The sequence below is a fragment of the Rousettus aegyptiacus genome, unplaced genomic scaffold (genome assembly GCF_014176215.1).
Source record: "Rousettus aegyptiacus isolate mRouAeg1 unplaced genomic scaffold, mRouAeg1.p scaffold_m13_p_5, whole genome shotgun sequence".
Lineage (NCBI taxonomy): Eukaryota > Metazoa > Chordata > Mammalia > Chiroptera > Pteropodidae > Rousettus > Rousettus aegyptiacus.
The window spans coordinates 19,463,053-19,488,710 of NW_023416308.1; the positions used below are offsets into that span (position 1 = coordinate 19,463,053).

Sequence of the window (25,658 nt, forward strand, 5' to 3'; positions counted from 1 at the left end):
TTTAAGGTTGACCTTTAAAAACAGACCAAAGACAAAAAAACAAAAACAAAAAACAAAAAATACAAAGACAAACACTGTCTGCTTAAGATTTTGCTCTTTGAGCTTCTGGGCTTGGTCTTAGAGCCTGGGTTTCTCTTCCAGGGATGTGTCTTGGAGAGTTGGTCATTAACCCTCATCAGCAGCACATGGATGCTTTTTATTGGGTCATCGACTGGGAAGGGATGATCTCTGTCTCCAGCTTGGTGGGGCTCCTTGAAAAGCACTTCTTCCCCAAGTGGCTTCAGGTACGCTTTGTTTTGTTGGGGCTGGGATGGAGGCAGGGAGGATTCACTTCATTCTTGGATAACTGTGCAGTGACAGCGCTCTAATTATGTAGCAGAAAAATACATTACACAGGATACGAATCGGTAAAGTGTAACATGACCACATTTATTGGACATTTGCCATTTGCCAGATGTTGTTCCAAGTACCTGATTTGCATTACTTGGGGATAGGGACCGTGGTATTCCCTATTGTATAAATAGGAGGCCGAGGCTCATATGTGTAAGGGCACTTAGCTATCAAGCTGACTCCAGATCCCAAGACCTTAAGTGCCAGTCTGATCCCTATATGGCCCTACAAGGGTCATCAGCTTGTAGGACCAGAAACAGGGGCCTTTTGCTGATTTGTTCCCATTCGTTGCCATAGTGGATGCAAGTTTCTTATTTGTTCCTTTTTGGCAGGTACTGTGCTCCTGGCTCAGTAACAGCCCAAATTATGAAGAGATCACCAAGTGGTACCTGGGCTGGAAGTCCATGTTCTCAGACCAGGTGTTGGCACACCCATCTGTCAAGGACAAATTTAATGAAGCACTTGATATCATGAACAGGGCGGTGTCTTCCAACGTTGGTGAGTGGGGATTCTGTTTTTGATGTCCTGCCCCTGAGCTCCACGTTTCTGAATATATAAATAACAGACTCATTTTTCAGGTACCTGTGGGCTGCCTATGCGTAGCTCACCCTCCACTCCAACAGACCCTGACTTACCCACCGGACTGGGTTATATAATGCACTGTCAGCTCTCCTCTGACTGGGAGGGGCATCTTTCCCTGAATGGAGAGTGACTTAAGCTGGATTCACACTTTGCGAGCCTACCTCCATGACCTATCTTCATAACCACTGTGCTGTGTGGCTTTTTAGGGATCTGTACGTCCATTCAGCCAGCCTTGAGTGTGCTACCCAAGTGTAACAAACTACTCACAGCATGGGGTTGGGGCATACAGTCTAACTCTTACTAGTTGCTTAAACTCTCTCAGACCATTTAATACCTTCTAGGTTTTATTAAAAAAAACCTAGAGCGACTAAGTTAGTTTGTATATAGCACTGAATAGGGTGGTGTCTTTGTTGTGTCAGAAGTAGGCAGTTGACTGTTCGTTTAATACCTATTCCCCAGACTACTCAGTTCTAGGTGAGTCACTGCCTAGATCAGGAGTTTTGGGAGCCTCCTTAACAAATCCTGTATTATACAGTGTGTTCACCTCTCAAAGGTACTGGAGCATCTTTAATCTTGTTTCACAGATGAGCTCAAGAAAGCCAAGAACTTGTTCAAGGTCACAGCTAAAGAGTGGCGGCTGTGATTGGAATTTCCATTTCCTGAGCCTTTAATTCTTTCTACTTAAGCCTATTACATGAAAACAGAATTTGTAGATTATACAATTATATATTTAATGAGGCAAATATACTTCTGTGTGCTCTACTTATCCATCAGTGTACCACCTCCATCTCCATTTTTCATACTCTCATCTAAACTCTCCCTCTGCCTCTCTGGCCCCAAGCTCCTAGACCTGCTCTCCATATATACCCCTAGGTTAGCACTGGTCATTTGTGGTCCTATATTATCCATCCTTCAACATTTGTGTTTCATTTTTCCATCTACATTTTAAGTGCTTTCAGGGCCAGGGGCCTGTATGGGTAAGTTAAAAATGTTAGTAGTATAGGCCATGTTTTCAAAGTTCTACAAGCTGCCTGTTTGGCAATGAGGAGTGAAAACTACCCAGTGAGATGGGAATGGAACAGTAGCTAATGACTGCATGTCTCTCAAGGTTTCCAGCCCTGAAAGGGTAAATCCTTTGAGAATATTTCATTTTATGTTGAATATTTTATAATCTCTGTGGTTACTAGATATTAACCACAAATATTAAGAACAATTTTTATGTGATTCAAGTCAGTATAGGTACTTGATCGTCTAGTGCTTTGTGTCTGAGGCTCAGGTGCTTCTCAGTCACAAGTAGGTTTTATAGAGGTGGCACCTGTGACATGACCAGACCCTCCTCATCCCGTGTCTTCCAGGTGCCTACATGCAGCCCGGGGCACGGGAGAACATCGCCTACCTCACCCACACAGAGCGGAGGAAAGATTTCCAGTACGAGGCAATGCAGGAGCGGCGGGAGGCTGAGAACATGGCCCAGAGGGGCATTGGTGTGGCTGCCAGCTCTGTGCCTATGAACTTTAAGGACCTCATTGAGACCAAGGCTGAGGAGCACAATATTGTCTTCATGCCTGTCATAGGGAAGCGACACGAGGGGAAGCAGCTCTACACCTTCGGCCGTATTGTCATCTACATCGATAGGGGAGTGGTGTTCGTCCAGGGCGAGAAGACGTGGGTGCCCACCTCCCTGCAGAGCCTGATTGACATGGCCAAGTAGACTGCGGCAGGCCCGCAGCAGGCTGGACACCTGGACCTGAGGGGGATGTATTTGTGAATAAACGACATTTTAAACCATCTTTGAAAAAGTAGCTTCTCTATTCAGGAGATATGCCCTATCAGGCCAGGTCACCAGGGAAGGGCATAACATGATAATGCTATTTCAGAAGTGCGTAAAACTTTACCAGGTCCTTTTGCTGGCATATCATCCTATAACAAGAGGGCCAACTTGAGGGATTTGCTGTTCTCTTCAAAATTTGGCTCACTGCAAAAAACGTTCTCAGTAGTCCATGGCAATCTCCCCTTTAGTGTCTAGTAGCAACTGCTGCTTTCTCAGCCAGTGTCAAATATGTTACAGCAGGTTCGAGTCAGTAGTTGAAGAGTCTTTTGTCTTGTTCCTGATGATTTCAAGGTACTCACAGTCCTGATAATCTGGTTCTTCCCGAAATGTCCAGGTGTCCACGGAGAGTTGGTTTAGCCTTTGGACAGGGAACCAGTGGATGGAGGTGTCGTTAAATACATCCATGTACTGTGAAGTCTGAGGAAACTCATGTTCCTCCAGTCCTTTTAAAATCTGAGCAGAAAAATTCAAAGCATAAACTTGATAGTCACAGTAAACCCTACTCTCTTAGGTTATATTTCCATTTTACTGGTCACCCTCTCCCCATGTTAAAAAAAAAATAGGATATTTTAACGGCTTTTGTGCAATATGCTAGAAGCTTCAAGGGCAGTGAATATGTTGGAATGTGATACTAAGATTAAAGGAAATTAGGAAAAATGCACTAAAATGTTACAGCTTTCTGGAACATGGACCCATCAAGAGAGCTCAAAGACATAGTAACTTTACTCTGCCTTCAGTTAGACCTTAATGAGCTTCTGCCTATGCATGTAAAGGCAGAATTTCTCACCGCGATAAATAGGATTTCACACCCTTTTCTATCCCAGCCCCTTCATTCAGATATATACCTTTGCAATGTAGCCATAATTTTTATGCAGAATCCTTGTCAACAACCTAGAAATAAAAAATTTAAAGCATGATTAGGAAGAACATTTTTTTTTCAACCTAAGACATACGGAAAGGCAAGGTGATTTAAATATAGGAATTTTAAAAATTAGAGATGTACAGCAGGTTAAATATTCAGTAGAAAATGTGAATGCCCTAGCGACTGCACCCATTTCATCAAGGGAGATGACAGCAGACACCTAGGCATCCTGAAACAAGGCCAGTAGCTGTGAAAAGCATATTTTTCCCATCAACAAAATTCCTGTCCATCATAGGGGAAGGGAGGAATTATTAGCAAAAAGACTCTGTAACCTGCTTTGCAGCTTGACTCAGGGCTGACATCTCTCCAGCCCTCTGTCCACTTTCCTGGGCAAAGCATCTCCAAGGACCAGTCATGGAAATGTTTCTGCTTACTCTGAGGAATGGGTTTCACCTCAGGGCCCGACAATCTCAGCGTTCTCAGGCTTACCTTTCCTCTAGTCCTTTGAAACTGTTCCCAATGATGATCATCTTGGAAAGGGCATCTACTGACCAGTTACTCCATAAAAGATTGTTGTACAGGGCTGTCCCACAATGGAGCATGTAAAAGATGGTGTGCTCACCACAGACACTCCGTTTTCCTTCCTGGGGGTACAATATGCATAGATGTAAACACACTTCTTGCAGGAAGGTGAGGGAAAGGTAAGGACAGATTAATATTGAGCTGAGAGTTCTCACTACAGGAAAAAAAATGTAATTATGTGAAGTGACAGGTGTGTTAACTAACATTATTGTAATTATTTGCAATATGTATCAAATCACGTTGTACATCTTAAACTTATACAATGCTGTATGTTAATTATATCAGCATAGCTCAGGGAAAAAGTGAGCTGAGGAAAGCAAACTGAAGAATGAGGGAGAAAAAAAAATGGAAAAGTTACATTAGTAGTGTGTATGAAATCTATAAAATTATATGGGACCAAAAGTCAGGAAATCATGATGTCCAGAAAAAGCTCATGTTTATTTAACAAAGGTGTGTCCCACGAACACAGAAAGCTCTGGATCAATGAAGGGACTTCTTGGGTCTGTGATAGCATGGGGCAGGAGGTTTGGCGATAGTACTGTCCCTCACTGGCTCTCCCTTTGCTGTCTGGTCCCTGCTGCCTCTGGGCCTCTCCTCTCTATATTCTCCTTGCAGCTTCCCTTCCGTTAATAACCAGCAGTGGTTTCTGAACAGCCAGCACAGGCTGCTTGCAACCCTGGTCCTGTCCCTCTAGCGAACTCCTAGTCAACCTTCGAATCCCAGCTGAGAGCCAGGAAACCTTCCTCCATCACCACAAACAGCACAGGTTTCTTTCCCATTCCGGTTCCTAGTACGTGGCTCTATTTCACTGTTTGATTTATCAATTACTTATTTACAGGCCACATGCCTTGATGTGACCTGAAGACAGGGACTGGCTCTTATTTATCTTGGGCTCCCCAAAGCTCCTTGCCTAAAGCAGAGCAGGGATTCAGAATACATGATCTGAATTAAATGGCAGTGTTTTAGGAGCTTGCCAACACTGGCAAATGATTCTCATCTCAGCTGGGACTGATTTTCGTGTTTCATAATAAGCAATGAGATGGCAGTTTTTAAGAACATGGAGGAATCAAATGATTATTTTATAATCCCCAAGATAAACAAAACTAAAATCAGATGTATTTGCTTACACTGGCTTCAGTCCTCTGCTTGTAAAATGATTTTTTTCTCCCCGTTCTCCAGAAATTTTGAATCTCAATTATTTTAGTGGATGCAAGGGTGGGCAGAGGATCCATCTATAACTCAGCCAGGTGCTGTGGGTGTGATTGACTACAGCTTCAAAGAGGGAAGAAGTTCTGTCCCCTTTCATTATTTCCCCGTTGCAATATTTTAATACCGTAAGTAAATACCAATTTTGCATAATTTCTGGACATCGAAACTTCATAAAAATTTTGTAAACCTAACGTGTTCTGGGTCATGCCATTGGTGTAATTAATTTTCCTCTGACAGGCACAACAGTCCAAAACGTGGGGAACTGGTCACATATAGGCACTGGAAAAGCAAGTAAGCAGTGAAAAGGAGTAACTGTTGTTTCAAAGAAAGTGCCCACGGGATAGAGCCTGGGGTCACTAGGTCAGCAGCCCTCCCCTCTCCCCTTTCCTAAATCACTCACTTCATTCTCACTGAGGACAATCACCCTGAGGCTGTTGAGAACTGCAATTTCGAGTTGGCTAAATAGAGGGTCATACACCCAGCAGTGACTTCTGGGAATCTGCAGAAGGGAAGAAGGTTTTGTTTATTTCAGCCCCAATACCTGTGTGAACACTATATGTAAGACCAAGGGAGGGGTAAGAAAGAGTCAAAAAATATACCTGGCACTTTTCCAGGAAGAGAAGCAAAAATGTTAGCTGGTTTCTAGCTATGACACAGGTGGAAAAGTTCCCAATGCCGTAACACACACATTTCCAGTGGCAGGTTCCCGTGGCCAGGGTCTCTCCTGGGCTGGAGCCGGGGGCCACACTGGACTCATCTGGTGGGGAATCAAGGTGCAGGTTTCCAAGGGCTCCTGAAAGAGGCTCTATGGGGGTTTTCGGTTGTTCCAGGTGTTTCGTAAGACATCCGTTGATGGTTTCTGAAAGAGCAGGCCCCAAATACAGTCAGAGGGCATGCCATGCCCTGGCCCTACGAACCAAATCAGCTACCAAAGCAGCCCACAGAGCCAGGGAAAAGAGGAGCGGGGCAGTAATGGCTTCAACTCTCCAGAGAAAAGGGCTGCTGGCCCACTTCTAAACACGCCTGGGACATGCAACAGCGTCCACCAAAACATGGCAGGTTGTCCTGGTCCCTGTATACCCATGGCCTACAACCTCAGAGAATGTTTCAAGCAAAAATGGTTGCATTTATGGGGAGAGCTTCCATGTAAAACTCTAATGTGACCTCATTCTAGTATAATGAGAGGTATGAGGTAAATGCAGGTTATGGTCTGAAGCAGCAACTTTTTTCACTATTAGCAAAGATATCTTTATATAAGACCCCAGCCAGGAAAGGTTGCAGGAAGAACTGGCTCTTTTCGTCCTTGCTGGCAAAACAATTGGTAAAAGATCTTTGGAGAACTTGATAATGGATATCAAATTGATCACCGCCCTTCACTGAATAATTTCTCTTCTGTAAATATATCCTAAGAAGATTATCTTAAATTTGGTAAAAGCTTTATGAATAAAGGTGCTCAATGCAAAGTGGTAATAACTAAAAAACAAAGTAAACAAACTTAAACACCCCTTGATAAAAATTATAACTATGGTGTGTTTACTCTATGTATTTACTCTATGTACCAAGATTATTTAAGAAGAGACTATAATTGCATTGAGGGAAAAGTCTATATTGTAATCTCAAGGAAAAAAAGCAGAATAATTAAAAATTTCAATAATAATGACAATAACATTCACTGTCCCTGTGCAGCAGGCAAGTACTGTTCTAAGCACTTACCTACGCAGCCTCATTTAATACTCAAAATTATACAACAGGGTAAGTACATTATCATCTCCATTTCACAGATAAAGAAACGGAGGGTCAGAATTAGTCAAGTGCCAAAAACACACAGTTGTAGGGGGGAAGTCAGAATTAGAACCCAGTATATACACTGCTCCATGAAGCAAGATGAAGGTGGGATTCTGTGTTTTGCCCACATTCAGTCCTTCCTCCCACCCCACGCACCCTGAGCCTCGGTGAGGTGGACTCACCTAGTGCCGAACTCCAGAAATCAGAAAGAAGCAGGTCCTCCCTGTTGAAGAAAATGGCATAGTCATCTCTCATCCATATCAGGGCTGCCCTAACAGTGACCCTCCTCCTGAATCTGAGCTGGGTGTGTGGAGCATAAAAGGTGTCTTCAGACGCAGAGCCCACCCCTGAGTGACAGGAAGAGGATACGTGACGAATACATCCAGATGTCCAGACTCAGAGCACATAAGAAAGGGCAGCAGGGGCTGTGGAGAGGGCTTCCTGGAGGAGGCCCCTGATCCCTGGGAACAGGTCTCGGCCTGTTCTGTATCCTTGGTCCACAATAGAGCCTGGCTCCATAAATAGCTGTTAATGTACAAATTTAGCCTCTCTGAGCTTCGGTTTCCTCATCTCTAAAACGCGGATAAGAATGGTACCTACTACAGGAGAAATTAAATGTGTGAACACTCCGCATAGTGCCTGGCACAGAGCAGGTACTCTAATAAACAGCCTTTGTTACAAATAATTCCAAGTGAAAGACGAGACAAACTGGGCTTTCCTTATTCAAGTCAACTGGTTTCTACAAATCCAGCACTATAGTCAGTGCTGAATTAAAATGGACTGGATGAATTCTCCAATCAGACACAGAGTGGCTGAATGAATAAAAACACAAACTTCGGATGTAAGGACAGACACAGTCTGAAAGTGGAAGAATGGAAAAAAATGTTCCGTGTAAATGGAAACCAAAAGAAAGCAGACGTATCTATACTTATACCAGACAAACTTTAAAACAAGGAGATACCAACATTCATGGGATGCAGCAAGAGCAGTTCTAAGATGGAAGTTCATAACAATAAATGCTTACCTCAAGAAACAAGAAAAGTCTCAAACAACCTAACTTTTCATCTCAAGGAACTAGAAATATTACAAAAAGCCAAGCCCAAAGTTAGGAAGAGGAAGTAAATAACAGATTAGAGTGGAAATAAATGAAATGACACTGAAAAAGCAAAGATCAATGAAAGTAAGACCCAGATCTTTGAAAAGATAAAATTGACAAACTTTCAGTAGACTCATCAAGAAAAAAAGGAGTGGACTCAAATAAATAAATCAGAAATGAAAGAAGAGATATTAAAACAGATACCACAGAAATACAAAGAATCATAAGTTACTACTATGACCAATTAATTATGTTAACAAATTGGACAAACTATAAGATACAGATAAATTTCTAGAAACATACCATCAAAGACTGAATCACGAAAAAAGAGAAAATCTGAATAAACTAATTACTAGTAAGAAGACTGACTCAATAATCCAAAACCTTGCAACAAACAAAAGTCCAGCACCAGATGGCTTCACTGGTGAATTCTGCCAAACATTCAAAAAAAGAATGAATACCAATCCTTCTCAAGCTCTTCCTAAATACAAAAGAGGAAGGAACTCTTTCAAACTCATTTTAGGAGGCTAGCATTACACTGATACCAAGACCAGACAAGGACGCCAGAAGAAAATTAAAAATTTTTGCATCTGATGAATATAGATGCAAAAATCCTCAATTAAACATTAAAACAAACCAAGTTTCACAATACAGCTGACCCTTGAACAACACTGGTTTAAACTGTGAAAGATTACTTTCACCCAAATTTTTTTCAATAAATATACTGAAAAAATTTTTTAGAGATTTGTGACAATTTGAAAAAATTCACGAACAAACCACATAGGCTAGAAATGTCAAAAAAAAAAATTACAAAGGCTCCTCTGCTCAATGCAAACACACCAAAGAGATCTACACATCGGTACATCAGAAGGTGAGCGGGTTGGAATGCACAGAGGTGAGGCAAGAGGAGAACAGGGACAGTGTCCACAAATGCAGTTTGGCAGCCACCATGGCCCAAGCTAACACGACAGGGGTGGAAGAACTGAGGTGCAGCCTTCACACCGTGGCTCAGCAGAGACTCAAATTAATGGGGTGGGAGATATGCTGCAAGCATTTGGCACTCAGAGAAAAGAGAGTGTAGCCATACTTGTATCAGAGAAAACAAATTTCAAGACCGAAAAGGTAACAAGAGACAAAGATGGACATTTTATAACAGATCTAAAGGAAGAAATACACAGTTTTACAATAACAGTAGGAGACTTTACTATCCCACTTTTGCCAATGGATAATTCATCCCCACATAAGTCAACAAGGAAACATTAGCCTTAAATGACACATCAAACCAGATGGACTTAGTATTTTGAGAACCTTTCATTCCCAAACAACAGAATACACATTCTTCTCAAGTAGACATAGACATTCTCAAGGATAGACCATATGTTGGGAAACAAAACAAGTCTCAATAAATTTAAGAAGATTTAAATCATACCACGCATCTTTTCAGACCACAACAGTATGAAACTAGAAATCAACTATAAGAAGAAAGCTGGAATATCACACATATGTGGAGATTAATAATATGTTACTGAACAACTATTGGGTCTAGGAGAAATAAAAGAAGAACTCAAAAGATACACAGAAACAAATTAAAATAAAAACATGACGTCAAAATTTTTTGGATATGACAAAATCAGTACTAAGAGGGAAGTTCATAGCAGTACAGACCTAGCTCAAGAAACAAGAAAAATCTCGAACAATCTAACATTACTCCTTAAGGAACTAGAAAAGGAAAAACAAAGCCCAAAGTCAGGAGAAGGAGAAATCGAGCATTAATGAAAAATTAATGAAACAAAGGGCTGGTTCCTTGAAGAGACAAAACAAAACTGACAAATTTTTTATCTAGACTCACTAAGGAAAAAAGAGAGACGACTAGAATAAAATTAAAAATGAAAAAAATTACAATAAATACCACAGAAATACAAAACGTTATACGAGAATACCATGAAAAGCTATGTGCCGCCAAATTGGACAATCCAGATGAAATGGACAAATTCTTAGAAAATATAACCTTCCTGGACAATAACACAAAGAACTGAAAAACCTGAATAGACCACTCACTCACAATGAATTTGAAACAGTAATCAAAAACCTCCCTCAAAACCAAAGTCCAGGACCAGACGGCTTTCCTGGTGAAGGAATGACTGACTCTCTCTGTCTCTCTTCCCCTGCCCCCTCTTCCAGGCCAGTATCTCTAAAGAACACATATGCAAAAATCCTAAACAAAATACTAACAAATTGAGTATGATGATACACAAAAAGGATCATACACCATGATTGTGTAGGATTCATTCCAGGATGTAAGTAAGGATGGTTCAGTATAGGCAAATCAACCAACCTAATACACCACATTAACAAAATATAAGATAAAAATCATACAGTCATCAAAATAGATGCAGAAGAAGTATGTGACAAGATACAATATGCATTTATAATAAAAATTCTCAATAAAATGGCTATAGAAAAGTATCTCAACATTAATAAGGCCATATATGACAAACCCCCATCTAGAATCATACTCAATGGTGAAACGCCTAAAGAAAGCTTTTCCTCTCAGATCAGGAACAAGACGAGGATGCTCACTCTTGCCACTGTTATTCAACATAGTACTGGAAGTCCTAGCCAGAGCAATTAAGCAAGAAAAATAAAAAACATCATGCCACTATTTGCAGATGGCATGATATTATATATAGAGAACCCTAGAGACTTCACTCAAAACTTAGAATAAACAAATTCAGTAACATTGCAAGATACAAAATCAACTTTAAAAAATCTGTTTCTATATACCAACAACTATCAGAAAGAGAAATGAAAAAACACCCCACTCACAATCGCAATAAAAAGAATAAATACCTAAGAATAAACTTAACAAAGGAGCTGAAGGACCTGTACACTGGAAACTATAGACATTGTTGAAAGAAATTGAAAACAATGCAAAAAAATAAATAAATAAATAGAAGGAACATTCCATGTTCACAGACTGGAAGAATTAACATTGTTAAAATGTCCCTATTATGTAAAGCAATCTACGAATTTGATGCAATCCTTATCAAAATCCCAATGGAATTTTTCACAGAAGTAGAATAATCCTAAAATTTGTATGGAACCACTAAAGACCCTGAATAGACAAAGCAATTCTGTGAAAGAAGAACAATGCTGGAGGCACCATGCTTCCTGATTTCAAACAATATTACAAATATATAGTAATCACAACAGTATGGTATTGGCATAAAAACAGAAACAAAGGTCAATGGAACAGAAGAGGGGGGCCAGAAATAAATCTACACATACATGGTTAATCAATTTATGACAAAGGAGCCAAGAATATATAGTGTGGAAAGGACAGTCTCTTCAGTAAATGGTGTTGGGAAAACTGGACAGCCACATGCAAAAGAATGAAACTGGACCACTATCTTACACCATACACAAAAATTAACCTAAATAGATTAAAAGTTTGAATATGAGACCTGAAACCATAAGATTCTTAGAAGAAAACATGGAGGAAAAGCTCCTTGACATTGGTCTTGGCAATAATTTTTTTGGATCTGACTCCAAAAGCAAAGGAAACAAAAGAAAAAACAAACAAGTGAGACTACATGGAACTAAACAGCTTCTGCACAGCAAAGGAAATAATCAACAAATGAAAAGGCAACCTACTGAATGGAAGAAAATATTTGCAAATCGTGTATCTGATAAGGGGTCAATATTCAAATATATAAAGAATGTATACAACTCAATAGTAAAAACTGGTCTGATTAAAAAATGAGCAGGGGATTTGAATAGACATTTTTCTAAAAAAGATATACAAATGGCCATAGAAAGATGAGTAGCATCATTAATCAAATGCAAATCAAACTCACAATGATATATCACCTTCACACCTGTCAAAATGACTACTAACAAAAGGCAAGAAATAAGGTGTTGACAAGAATGTGGACAAAAGGAACCCTTGTATATTATTCATATGAATGTAAATTGGTGCAGCCACTATGGAAAACAGTATGGTGGTTCCTCAAAAAATTAAAAATAGAACTACCATATGATCCAGCAATTCCAATTCTGGGTATTTATCAAAACAAACAAACAAAAAGCAAAAAAACACTCATTTGAAAAGATATCTGCACCGTCATGTTCACTTCAGCATTACTTATAAAGCTAAAATATGGAAACAACTATCGATGGAAAAATAAAGATGTGGAACATATATATAATGTAATGCTATTCAATCACAAAAAATGAAATACTATCCAACCATGAAAAGAATGAAATCACTTATGATAAGTAAAATGAGTCATAGAAATACAAATACTGTATGATCCCATTTATACGTGGAATCTAAACAAAAATGCAAAAAAAAAAACAGTTCAGAAATACAGTGAACAGACTGGTGGTGTCAGGAGAAGGGGTTTGGGCAAAATGAGTAAAGGGAGTCAAAAGGTCTAAACTTCCAGTTATAAAATAAATAAGTCATGGAAACGTAATGAACAGCATGGCAACTATAGTTAATAATACTGTATTCCATATCTGAAAGTTGATAAGAGGTCTTAAAAGTTCTCATCACAAGAAAAAAAAAATTGTTTTAAAAAAAACTGGATTTGAACCAACAAATCATAAGCCATTGCTCAGAGACTCTGAATATATTAGACCTCAGAGTAGAGGCTGCTCTAATATTCCTCACCAAGAGTAAAGGAGAGTTCTAACCTATAGGGACTGCTCTGTAACCTGGTTTGTGCACAGGAGAACAGCACGTAAAGTGCTGGGCTCCTCTCACTAGGGCACTGGGGATTGCACAACATTTGGGGGTACAGGTGAAAGTAGGGAGCTCCTAGGTGAACAGTGAAGTTGAGAAGGCATAACAACATCAAGGTGTATGGAAAATGCCTTAAGAATTTTCTGAATTCATGGGCACACTCATTCTCATTGGCATCTTCTGAGATCCTAGAGAAAAAAATCACTGCTACTTTTTTCTCAGGCTCAGTCAGGTGGTCTGCCAATTTCTTTCTATTCAGTAGCGACCTCTGAGTCATTTCTGCCTCTTGACCCTAATTCTGGGGAAGAGGAGCACATAAAATTAGTCTAATTTCTTTCAGTTGTGATAATCCTTCAGCTGTTGGTCTAAAGTTCTAACAAAAGCTGTTATTAATTGAGCCCTTAAAGGACTGCAAATAAATAAAGGCAATAATACAAAATAACAAATATAGTAACATTTACTGGGTGCTTCCTTCGTGTTAGGCACTGTTCTAAGTCCAATTAAGGTACATAGCAAGGCATGGAAGGACGGGAGACAGTATAACACAGAATAACGGAGAGCCTTGAAGCACAGGTTTTGGAGTCGCAAAGACATAGGTTTAAAATCTAGTTTCATACATTATCTATGTATCTTTAAGACTTGGCACCACCAGCATCCTAGTGTGGCTAAGATGTTCATTGATAAAATGTGTAGAATGCGCAAGCCGATCGGTGCCAGGCACATAGCAGCTCAATTAACTAGTAATGAGTCATGAAGATGACAATCACGTGTTCGTATTGCTTCCTTAATATTAGTAATAACAATAATAACCAATAGTGGCATAATACTAATACCGAACATTGGAACTGGGCTTACTATGACCCAGGCACTGTTCCAAATGTTTACAGTTCACTGAATCCTCAAAACGAGCCTATTTGGGTACTAATTTCATGCCCACCACACAGATGAGAAAACTGAGGCACAAAGATTACATTAACTTGCTCAAGGTCACGCGGTTGTAATTGTAGTAAAAGGAATGGCAAACTTTGTTGAGCGTTTACTATAATCCAGTCTGCAATGAGCTCGTTACTTTCCTTAAATCTTCACAATAACCCCTTAGAAAGTTTGCGGTTATTCCCACTTTATGGGTTGAAAGACTGAGGTTCCGACAGGCGTGAAGATTCGGACCCAAGGCCGACCGCGCGCTCACCCGGCCTTCTGGATGCGACGAAGCAGAACCCCGCTGTCCACCTCAGGCTCTGCCTCCCGGCCCGGGGCCGCCGCCGCCGCCGCCGCCTCTGTGGGCTGCGGACGCCGAGCCGCGGAGCGCCTTTTCCGCGGAGCCGCAGCCTGCCAGGGTTCCAGCGCTACCGCCGCCATTGGCCCCTGGCGTCACGGCCGCGCGACTCGCTTGTACTACGTCATCGCCGCGCGCCAGCTCTACGGAAACTAAGAGGCCGGAGGTGCGGGCGGCCCGTGATACAGGGGTCTCTCAGAGGCGCGCGCAGGTACCAGGTGGGACTCGCTGCGCCCCGCTGCTGCCCACACTCGGGATCTGGAAGCCTGACCCCCGGGCTGCCTGGCTACTGTGGCGGGTGGACGGTGCGGGGACGCCGAGGGGCGGGACCGCGACCGAGAGCGCCTCATCGCGGCTTTTCCGCGACGTGACCGGACCCAGATTGACCCCAGCGCCTTTGTTCACCAATTCTCCATCAATTCCCAGCCTCTGGAGCTGAGGCCAGACACTTCCCAGTACCCTAGACGGTTACCAAGCGCTTTTTGGCCCTTCGCAGTCGTTAGCGCCCTTTTTTGCCTGTCTCGCTAATACACTGAGGCCACGTTCTACACCTCTCGCCCCCGCCCAGGCCATTGCCGACCAATCTTGACTCCCTAGGGTCGTTACTGCCACTTCACAGGCTGCCAGAGCCTTCTCTGGTGGCATCCCAATAGCTGCCCTACCCCAGGGCCATTACCAGCCTCTTCAGGACCTTTCAGAGATAAGAGACTGGACCTGGGCAGTGTAGGGCCCAGTCCTTTGGAAACAAGGGTGTAGGCGCTATCAGGCCGCTGTCCTTTGTTTCAAGAGCTTAGAGCCTCTCCACGGGCATCCAGATATGCTTAAAAGAATACCATGAGTGTGACCCTTTGGAGGCCCACCTCAAGGTGTCTAGAACTGAGAACAGATAGAGTTTGTACAGGCCATCAGAGATTCAGTGGATTCCTCTCTGGAGACTTCTCTCTACCAAATAAATTAAGCTTTAAAAAACTCTGTTGTATTCTCAGGAGGATGACAGATGATGAGCAAGCATTTGAAATGTCGCTGGGGACGTTAATCTTGGAGAAAGTGACAGTAGGTCCACAGTTTTGAAGGGACCAAAGGATTGTCTTTTGGAAAGATTAGACTTTGTTTCATTTTCCTGTAGAGTATTATGCAGTCCGTGAGTGCTATTGGAAGGACAGTTTTAGCTTGGTGGAAGAATAAATTTAACACTGTGAACTATCTATCTCTGGAGGGAGTAAGCCAGAAAACTCAAGTAACTTTTGAAGATGATTTTTAAGAGATAAGGAGTGGAGTAAATGATGCCAGGGTCGCCTTCGGAATTCGAAATTCCATGATAGTCTGAGCTGTTTTTCCTCTCGTGGGAGTCTGAAAGCCACTTGTTAAATTCTTTGTTTTTTTTGGAAATTTGCCCATCTCCAGAGTTCTTCAGATAACTTCAGAGCTGCCAAGGTGACAGTTCCTCAATTTAAGTATCATTATTACTACAGCAGTTATCTTATTTGTATAGCTGTCCTCGCACCCGGAGCTTCACCCTACTTATTTAATTTTAATCTTCTGTGGGGCATCATTGTTGAAGAAACTAAGGGATTTTCTCTGAAGTCCTGTTACCCTCTCTTTTATTTTGAAACAATTTTTGACTTTCTAGAAAACTCTTTTGAAGTACACCACTTGCTTAACCCTGCTGGGTCACATGCTCTCTTGTGGGTTTCTGAAATAATCTATTCCTTGTGTTTATTTTAGGGCAAGACACTGATATCGGAACAGGAAGCTTCAAAACTTCTAAAAGAACCTCCAGAATGGTTTTGGACCAGACAAGCTAGAAATCACCCCAGAACTCCATCTTCAGCATGTACCTCCCCTTTTGGGTTTTCCTGGCAAGGAGTTTTTTGAAGAGGTTATTCTGCAGAGAGCCAGAGAGCTGATGCTCACAGAACCAGATTAGTGGATCTGACTTTTCTGGTAGAATTCTCTTGTTTTATTATATTTGCTCCCAGAGTTCTAAGAGGTGTGGAGGTATTCATGGAACTGAAGGACCTGCAAGGAGGGAAGTAGAACTTTCATGCTGAATAAAAACTAAGCAAGTGACAGTTGTGACTGAAAATACTTAAACCTCTCACATCCGGGTTTATTGGATTGGGGACACAGAAGAACGGTCACTACTGGGGAGAAAGAACCCATAACTGGACAAGAAAACCCAATTAAAGAGAATGAAGGTGACCAGAAAGTAAATGGCCACCTCCACCTCAAGAGAGACGAAGTCAGCCTCCTGGTGAGTAGCAAGGCCTGACATGGTTTAGTTTCTGGCAGGCTCCTGGATGGATGTTTTGGGTTAACTGAAAATCCCCAGCGAGACTGTCTTGATTTGATTAAGGAAGAAAGTGTCATTTTCCTAAAACCGCTGAATCAAGTGTGTGAGCCATTTCTCACTAGCGCTGTGTTGTAAACTTGCAAGCCTCTTGCAGTGTTCACATGAGTCCAGCCTTGCTGGTAGATTGTAGAGAAGATAACCATGTTTGGATCATGCATGTCTGATAATATCGTGGGCGTTGGAGTCTTTAATTTTGAAAGACCAGAAATGGTTGACTGCAGAATTACACCATGAGAAGATGTTTGGCCAGTCTTCAGGTTATCTCTTGATGGGTGTTACACAACATCTGCCTGCAACTCCATTGCCGTCTCAACCCCAAATGGGTTAAGCTTCTCTCATAGTTTGGTTCAGCAAACATTAATCAAGGAGATGAGCATGAAAAGCATGGTTTAAGTAGAAAGAGCAGGGTTTAGTGACTGATACATATGTGTGGAAGTCAAAAAGATGGAGCATTTCAAAATTTCTGCTTTTTTTCTTGTGTGTGCTTGGAAGAGCTGGGGGTGCTTTCAACCATAGGACATAAGGAAAGGGTAGAATGGAGCCCGCCAGTGGGGTTTCTGAATTGAGTTTAAAACATTTTTGAGGCTTTTTGATCTGGACTTGCCCTGAAACCAGTTGCTGGGAACTGAAGAAAGGAGACTGAACAAGAAACTGAGTTAGTGCTTGTCATCAGGAAGATAAGGTGGGAACCAGAGAGGGTGGTGGGGATCCAGGGAAGAGAAGAGCACGGGTGACAGAGTGGTCACAGCTCCTCCTTAGGTTCTGGGTTTAGAAGTAAAGCTCAGGTCCAGCCTTTGTGGAGTTTGCTTTATGATCTTAAAGATATAATTATACTGCAGAGTAGACAATAAGACTTTAGGGAAGAACACAGGGTTGTGGAAATTGAGAAGAGATTCCTCTGGGGATCGGAGGGATCGTGTTCGAGTTATCCTCGTAAAGTTTTGGCAGGCAGAGAGGGGTTTGTGCTTCTCTGATCTCTCAAAGGCCCCTGTTTTTCCCATTGTAGATTCACTGTCCTGTATTGAAACATGCACTTTATCGCCATGGCCCCAGGGCCAGCAAAGGCAGCACACACTACAGGCCCTGAATAGTGTTTGTTAAATGAATCTGTAAATTCCTGGTAGAAAAGATATTTCAGTAGATCATTGTGCCCAGCAGTTGTGAGGAGTGCATCTAAGACATCCCTAATTATTTTGTTATCAGAGCCTTAAAAGAATTTACCAGACCATGTGGTTATATAGTTAAGGTTCAGTGTCTTAAATTAGAGGCATCATTGTGGGCTCTCAGTCTTTCCTTAGCTACTTGTCTGTCTTTCACACAGATGGTTTGACAGCTGGATAGGGCATATTTTTAGTTTGACTTAACTGCACTTATGAAATGGTTTTTATCTATTTGTAGCCACTGGGTTCTTTCTCCTCCGGGGCCACCAGAAGGCTTTTCAAACACTGAGTAATGAGCTCTTCTTGGGCTGGGAAATAGGAAGCTGTGTTTTCAAATGCCCTGATCACTGGATGAAAGGAAACATGGCTCCATTCTGTTCTCTTGCCAGGTGGAATTATTTTTTTCTTTATGATGGTTCAAAGGTAAAGGAAGAAGGAGATCCAACAAGAGCTGGCATTTGTTATTTTTATCCTTCCCAGGTAAGCCACATATATATTAGTGTTCTGTGGGGATCTCACTGCCTCAAAGCAATGACTTTTCAAAAGTATGAAGTTTACATTAGGACAGTTTTTTTTTTATATATAAATAATCTAGGAAATTGACATTTCTGCTCTCTTATTCTTAGTTGTACTATTTTTTGTTGTTCTGGCCTTCAAACTCCCAGGCAGCTGGGTACTTCTTCTGTCTTCTCTAGCTCTCTGTTACCATCATAATTTTCTGTCTGCCCTCATTCCTCCAAATTTTTGATTGGCTTGTTTTAAAAAAAAAAAAAATGAAACTTTTATTCAAATATATACAAAAGTATTACAAACCCTCATATGGCTGTCACCAGCTTCAACAATTTATCAACACTGCCAATTTTATATGATCTATCCTAACCTCTCCCCCTCCTTTTTTTTTTTCTGGAGTACATTGAAGCAAATTTTAAACATGGTGTCATCTCACAAGTAGCAAGTAACATCTCTAAATGAAAAGGACTTTTTTAAACATCATACCTAACAATTACAATAAGTAGTAACAGTAATTCCTTAATATCATCTGATAGTGTCTGTATTCAAATTTTGCCTTATTATTGTAGATGTTACTTAGACTTACCTTCCTTTCTTCTTTCCTTCTGACTCCCTTTCTCTTTCTTTTTCCTAATCAGGATCCAAACAAGTTCCACATATTCCATTTGGTTATTTTGTGTTCGAAGTCCTTTTTACTGTATGGCACTCCTCACCCACTCATCCTTTTCCCCCCTTTGCCATTGAATTACTAAAGAAATCAGGTCATTTGTGTAGTAGAATGTGAGAATGTCCCATGCTCTGTATTTGGCTGATAACTTTCTCACGGTAGTGTCATTTAGTGTCTTTTATCTGCTCTATTTCCTTTAAATTAGTAGTAAGATCTAGACTCCCTTCAGTAGATTCAAATTTGGTTCCTTTAGGCCAGAATTCTTTATATATTTTCTGTTCATCACATAATGTCTGGCTGCCCCACAGCTGAGTTGATGCTAAGACTGATTAGGAGGTCTGTTTATTCACTCATGTGATTACTCTCTGACTTGGATAATTGGGATTAATCTAGGCTGCTTTGGCCACTCGGCAGGGGCTTTGAATAGGGATGAAAGGTTCATGCTTCTGCCCATGCACATGGGTTAAATTATATTATAGGATATAATCCTGGGAACAAAAATGTAGTTCTGTGCAGTCATCTTATGTGTTCATTGTGAGTATTCTGTGATGGTTTAATCATCTAGGCAGGTGTTGGCAAACTGTCTAAAAAGAGCCAGAGTGAATATTTAGGCTTTACAAGCTATGTAAGGTCTCCATCACATATTCTTTGTTGTTGTTTTGACAGCCCTTAAGAAACATAAAAACCATCCTTAGCTGATGGCCCATATGAAAACAGGTGACCCACTAGATCTGGCCTGCAAGCTATATAGTGTGCCAACCACTGCTCTAAGGAATGACACAAGAGTTCAGCAATTTCAACTTCCTGTCTGGAATTTGCTCCTTTCCCATAGACCCTGCTTGATCAACAGGAGTTGCTTTGTGGACAGATTGCTGGAGCTGTCCACTGTATTTCTGACATCTCTGGCTCTCCTCCCACTCTCATTCGTCTGCGGAAACTCAAGTTCGCCATAACGGTTGATGGGGATTACCTTTGGGTAAGTTGAACAGGCAAAACTAGTGCTGACAGGGTCACCTTTACCATGAGTCATATATCTTTGTGATAAGAATTGTGATACGGTTTAGAAAGTAATCCTCTCCATAGCTCTCAAGCCAGGATCTCCTCTCCTATCCCCATGTGCTGTGTCCAGTATTGTTCATGATTCCTGTGTCACTCTCTACAGGTGCCCATCATACCTGAGTGCTCTCCAAAACGTTTCTGACATATCCTGCATAGCACATGGCTAATTTCTCCTCTCCTTTGAAAGACTTAAGCCAACCTTCGGAAATTCTCTTTACTCTGTTTTCTTCTGTATACTTTATACTTCCTTAAACTCTCTGCACTTACTGGGTAAGTGACCCAGAAACTCTTAAGACATTGATGCATATATATTAGGTTTTAAAAAACCATTAAAAAAATAAATAAAAACCATTTCTTTATAGCTTGTAGTGTCCTGTACTGTAAAGTGCTATTTTCCTATGCCTACACTTATTTTAAACTGTTCCCGAGGTGAATGGATGTTTAAGTGTGAGGAAGTATATTCAGCTTTGCAGGTATTATTTCCAATATTTTATTATGAAAATTTCTTAGCATACCGAACAGTTGAAAGAGTTTTACAGTGAATATTCATACAGTAGGCCCTTGAACAACATAGGTTTGAACTATGTGGGTCTACCTATATGTGGATTTTCTCAATAAATATTATAAATGTATTTTTTCTCATGATTTTCTTAACATTTTCTCTAGCTTACTTTATTGTAAGAATACAGTATTTAATACATGTAACAAACAAATTATGTGTTAATCTACTGTTTATGTTAATCAGCAAGGCTCCTGGTCAATAGTAGGCTATTAGTGATTAAGTTTTTTGGGAGCAAAAAGTTACATGTGGATTTTTGACTGTTTGAGCTGATCTGTGCCCCAACCCACATGTTGTTCAAGGGTCAGCTGTACCTCCTAGATTCTGCAATGCACATTTCATTGTAGTTGCTTTATTACTTATCTGTTCATCCCTTTATCTTCCTATCGATTCAGTTTTTAATGTTAATGCTTTTCAGAGTTGCACACGTTAGTATATTCCTCCCCAACCTCTAGCCCCAAATACTTCATCATGCATAATATTAAATAAAGCTCAGTATTTATTTGTGGTCCTTTTTTCCTTTTGATGCAAGATTTATGTATGATGAAACACACAAATCCTGAGTATACCATTTGATGCATTTGGACAAATGCTGCACCTTATAACATAAATTCCTATCAAGATACAGAATATTAGCACCACTCTCAAAAGTTCTCTATGTCCTTCCCCAGTTAATTATAATCCACCCACCTCCATCCCACACAACCATTGTTGTGAATTTCTTCTGCCATAGATTAGTTCTCCTTGTTCTAGAGCATCATATGAGTGAAATCATACATGTAGCATTCCTCTTTACAGGCCCTGTCATGCCGCTTAGTGTTTCTGAGAACCAGCCATGTTAGCGCATGTATCAGCAGTGCATCTTTTTGATCATTGAATAGTATTTCATTGTCTGAATATATCACAGTCTACTTTCCAGTCTTTTTCTGGATACATGAACTGTGTCTGGTTTGGGGCAATTAAGAATGTGGTTCTGAGGAACATTCCTATACAAGTCTTTTTGTGGACATACGTTTTCATTTCTCATGGGTGTATATCTAGGCATAGAATTACTGGGTCATGGGGTAGGTGTGTGTTGATTTTATAAGAAACTGCCATCCCTTTTCCCAAAGTGATTGTACTATTTTACATTCCCACCAACAATATACCAGAATTCCGTGTCCTCATCAGCATTGATGGTGTCAGTCTGTGTAATTTTAGTCATTCTGCTGGATGTGTAGTATCTCATTGTGGTTTTAATTTGTTTCCCTGACGACTTAATGATATTAATGCTTTTTCGTGTGCTGAATGGCCACTTGTATATCTTCCTTCAAGTAGTGTCTTTACAAAGCTTTTATCCATTTTTAAAATTGAGTTGTTCTTTTTTATTGAGTCGTAAGAGTTCTTTATGTATCCTATATACCAGTTCTTTGTCAGATATATATTTTAAAGATATTTTCTCCCAATTTGTAGTGTGCATATTAATTTTCTTAATGATGTCTTTTGATTAACAGACATTTTTACTTTTAATGAAGTCTAATTTATCACTTTTATGGTTATTGCTTTCTGTATCCTGTCTAAAACCATTGCCTACCTCATTGGAGAAGATGTTCTCCAATTTTTTTGTAAGTTTTATAGTGTAAGCTTTTAAATTTAGGTATTTAATCCATCTTGGATTGATATTTGTGTGTGATGTAAAGTAGAGGTTGAGTCCTTTTTTTCCATGTGGATATCCAGTAATTCCTGCACCGTTGTTGCAAAACTTTCCTTTCCCTAGTGGATTCTTTCCTTTGGCTCTTTCATTGAAGGTTGGATGACATTTAAGTATAGATCTATTTCTGGACTGGCTGTTCTTTTCTATCGATCTATTTGAAGAGCCTGTAGGAGTACTATACTGCCTTGAAGTCAGGTCATATAAGTCCTCCAACATTTTTTTTTCCAAGATAGGTTTGGACATTTTAGATTCTTTGCATTTCTACTATAGAATCAGTTGGTCAAGTTTCTAAAAAAAAAAAAAAAAAAAAGCTGATGGGATTATGATTAGAATTGCATTCAGTCTAGGTCAGTTGGGGAAGAAGTAAGCACTCACTCTGTGCCAGACTTGTAAACTCTTAGGTTATATCAGTGAAGAACACAAAGGTCTTTGTCCCAATGGAGCTTACATTCAAAAGGAATTTTTAAATTTATTTTCTTTCAGGTTGTTTAAGTTTTTGATGATTCCTTTAGCCCTTTTCCTGTTTAGAAAAAAAAGTACAGCTTGCATAGAAATGCTACATTTTCTAGGATTTGACATTTTAGCGATCGAACTACTAAAAACAGAATGTTTTAGATAAAATGATGTCATTAGTTTTCAAAGACTATCGCTATACTAGAGTGATGCGAACATCATAATAAAAGCGAGATATTTCATGGCAAACTTTGAGGGTAAGGCTAGGACTGTAATCTGCAAGTTATCTTGGAGCAAATGGGAAAAGGGTTAGGAAAAAGTCCTTGAGGTAAAATTACTGAGTCAAAGAACATGAACTTTGTTCAGGCTCTTGAAACATATAGCTAGATTACTTTCTAACTGAACAAGTATTTATCTTCCATAGAAGTAAACACTGCACTCAGCATTTTGAACTTCTAGAACTGTGTGATGGTTCAGTCAGTTTCTGTGCTCAAAGTACTTCAACCTTTAATGGCTATCCGTGAAATAATTTGAGCCCAGTGTTTGCAGTGAAACCCCTGTTAAGCATCCAATGTTCAAATACAGTCCTAACACTACATGGGGTCCAAAAAGAGGTAAGCATGGGCTAGAGTAATTAGAACTGGCACCATGGAAGTGCTAGAATCTGTGGTGGGCACCGAAGGGGATTGGCAAATGAATAGGAAGGAGTGTATTTCAAGTTAGGCAACAGAAGTACAATACTGTTTATGGAGGCCAGCTTAGCTGGAGTGGAGGGTGTAGGGCCAGGCCGCGGATCCATTTTAATGGGTCGTGAAATCTGGCTGTAGTGAGGCCTGGATGGCCAGGATTCTGGCCCTGGTCTCAGAGTACAGGAAAATGCCTTTGTTACTGATTTCCTTCTTTACAGGTGCTGGGCTGTTCTCTGGAGCTCCCTGATATCAGCTGCCAGCAATTTTTAGATCAGCTGATTGGATTCTTTAATTTTTACAATGGACCTGTTTCTCTGGCTTACAAGGTATGAGGATAGTGTTAAAAAGACTTATGTGGGGCCTCTTCAGCAAAACTGATATTCCAAAAACACAGCACTTAGCTCTGAGGTCTGTTATACCTTACATAAATATACTGTGTCCAGCAACAAGGTCAAGGACTCCTGGAGCCCCTCTTGAATGCCTTTGTTTCTCAGTGGTGTTGGTCACATTCATTCCAGGTATTTATTTCCATCTCCTCTCCCTGGGATAGTTGCCATCTTTCCCCCGCAGGCGCACTGGGTCTGTGTTAGGTAGGGGTAGGAGGTGAGATCTCGTGTGTGTAGGAATGCAAAACGGGTCCTTCCTCTGGCCAGTTTACTGTATCAAGAATAATTTCTACAGTAGTTGGGATCCTTACCAACAAGTGTGTCTCTCAGAATCTTAGATACTGATTTCAGGCTGTTTCTGTTTTAGAACTGCTCTCAGGAAGACCTGAGCGCCGAATGGGACACCTTCATTGAACAAATTCTGAAAAACACCAGTGATCTGCATAAGATATTCACTTCCCTCTGGAACTTGGACCGAACTAAAGTAACATTCTCATCCCCTTTATTTGTTCCATGTATAGGAGTAGAGCTTCTGGACACTCTTTTATTTCCCCCTTTAAATGAACTATGTATCGAGACAGGTGACTAGAGTGTGTCATTTTGTAGTAAAGGTGATCGTTAATATCTGCACTCAGATTTTGTGATGCTCGTCACTAGCTGTCTGAACTTGGACAAGTCATGTCCCCTCTCAGAACCTCACTTTCCTTATCCATAAAATGGTATCATAACACCTGCCTCCCAGAACTGTATTGATGGTGAAATGAGATCATACCTAAGTGACACAAAGTAAATAATTAATAAGGGTATTATTATTTCGCTAATTCCCCAAAATGTTGAACTCAATGATCTGAAGGTCCCCTTTTCTCTCAATATTAATGTTATATGAGTTAATTATACTCAACATCAAAAATGCCTAGTGCTAACATTTTAAAAACAGAGTCACCATATCTGGGAGAGGGTGGTTGGGAAGTGTTTTGTCTCTTTGAGCCATTCCATTTGCCACTGGCACTCAGTGAAATATAGGCTGCCTGTGTGTCTGACCTGACTGCCTGTGCTACCAGTAGCTCTGTGTCTTTGATCGTGTTGAACACCACATCTTCAGATGTTCAAAGGGAGGTGCAAAGCCATACTCTCTGAAGAACCGACCACCTGAGTGAGGAGATGAGACCTATTCTGTGATACCAGCCTTCCGTTATGTGTGGGCTGGGTCTCAGGGCTGTCACTAGTGGTGCCCATTTAACAGAGGTGTGACACTGTGACTGCTAGCAATGGGGATGGATTTTCCCTGCTCTTGTTTGGGCTTCTGGAAGTTGGCCCCCTCTTCCAGCTTTACAGAATGGCTGCCTGGGATTGGGCTCTGTCTTGAGGCCATGAAAGAATAAACTCAGCCTCTTCACGTGGCAGCAGCTGCTGAGCTTGGCTCTGCTAACTCTCAGTTCTAACTCTCAGTTCTAACAGCTAACGGGTACTTGCAGGTTCTAGCTGCCAAGCAGGAAATAGAAAGAGACTTTTAGCTATTTCTGGTCATTCTTGACCAGGTTCAGATCCTTTTTTTGGTATTTTTAGGTACTTTAGGCAGCTGACTCCTTACAAGGAGTGTGGAACTGAGACATATTTCCCCAAGTGAAAAAGTTCGTGATGTTTTCACTGTATGTTATGGAATAGAATTTTGGAAACGTCAAGCCAGACATCAAGCCAGCTGTGTCGCAGTGGTGCTCGTGCTTCAGAGGGAGGGGAGAGAGTGGGGGTGGGGGTGGGAGGTGGGCTTC

The 25,658-nt window shown here is 40.8% G+C and overlaps 3 protein-coding genes across 7 annotated transcripts in view; 2 read left to right on the plus strand and 1 right to left on the minus strand.

Annotated features, from left to right (window-relative positions):
* The window catches only part of TFIP11 (tuftelin interacting protein 11), a 15,286-nt gene extending 12,522 nt beyond the window's left edge, over positions 1-2,764 (plus strand). The window contains exons 11-13 of the mRNA XM_036220525.1: positions 142-284; positions 723-888; positions 2,328-2,764. Of these exons, the coding sequence (XP_036076418.1) occupies positions 142-284; positions 723-888; positions 2,328-2,683 (665 nt within the window). The 3' untranslated portion in view covers positions 2,684-2,764. The remainder of the gene's footprint in view (positions 1-141; positions 285-722; positions 889-2,327) is intronic.
* Positions 409-14,555, minus strand: SRRD (SRR1 domain containing). 2 transcript variants are annotated; one of them, XM_016129671.2, is made up of 7 exons: positions 14,274-14,549; positions 7,424-7,464; positions 6,056-6,315; positions 5,857-5,955; positions 4,155-4,309; positions 3,649-3,694; positions 409-3,256 (listed from the first exon to the last, which is right to left on the minus strand). In XM_016129671.2, the coding sequence occupies exons 1-7, from the start codon at positions 14,441-14,443 to the stop codon at positions 3,035-3,037; spliced, it is 993 nt and encodes a 330-aa protein (XP_015985157.2). In that variant the 5' UTR covers positions 14,444-14,549; the 3' UTR covers positions 409-3,034. The 2 variants fall into 2 exon arrangements, with proteins under 2 accessions (XP_015985157.2, XP_036076420.1); XM_036220527.1 differs by lacking the exon at positions 5,857-5,955 and having other exon boundaries at positions 14,274-14,555.
* Positions 14,457-25,658, plus strand: part of HPS4 (HPS4 biogenesis of lysosomal organelles complex 3 subunit 2) — a 26,500-nt gene continuing 15,298 nt past the window's right edge. For 2 of the 4 annotated variants that reach the window (XM_016129673.2, XM_016129675.2), the window contains exons 1-6: positions 14,490-14,578; positions 16,086-16,614; positions 18,263-18,353; positions 19,883-20,026; positions 23,722-23,829; positions 24,257-24,373. In XM_016129673.2, the coding sequence (XP_015985159.2) occupies positions 16,574-16,614; positions 18,263-18,353; positions 19,883-20,026; positions 23,722-23,829; positions 24,257-24,373 (501 nt within the window). In that variant the 5' untranslated portion in view covers positions 14,490-14,578; positions 16,086-16,573. Of the gene's footprint in view, positions 14,579-14,692; positions 15,795-16,085; positions 16,615-18,262; positions 18,354-19,882; positions 20,027-23,721; positions 23,830-24,256; positions 24,374-25,658 lie in introns of those variants that run through there. The other 2 variants (XM_016129674.2, XM_036220526.1) reach the window with 2 other exon arrangements.

Bases quoted from the DNA above. Each gene is read 5' to 3' on its own strand.
- SRRD (XM_016129671.2), bottom strand. From the start codon at position 14,443: ATGGCGGCGGTAGCGCTGGAACCCTGGCAGGCTGCGGCTCCGCGGAAA. The intron at 7,465-14,273 runs GTGAGCGCGCGG...TTTCTTCAACAG, and splicing joins CGTCGCATCCAGAAGGCCGG to GGAGGACCTGCTTCTTTCTG. The intron at 3,695-4,154 runs GTAAGCCTGAGA...TTTTATTTCTAG, and splicing joins TTCAAAGGACTAGAGGAAAG to GTTGTTGACAAGGATTCTGC.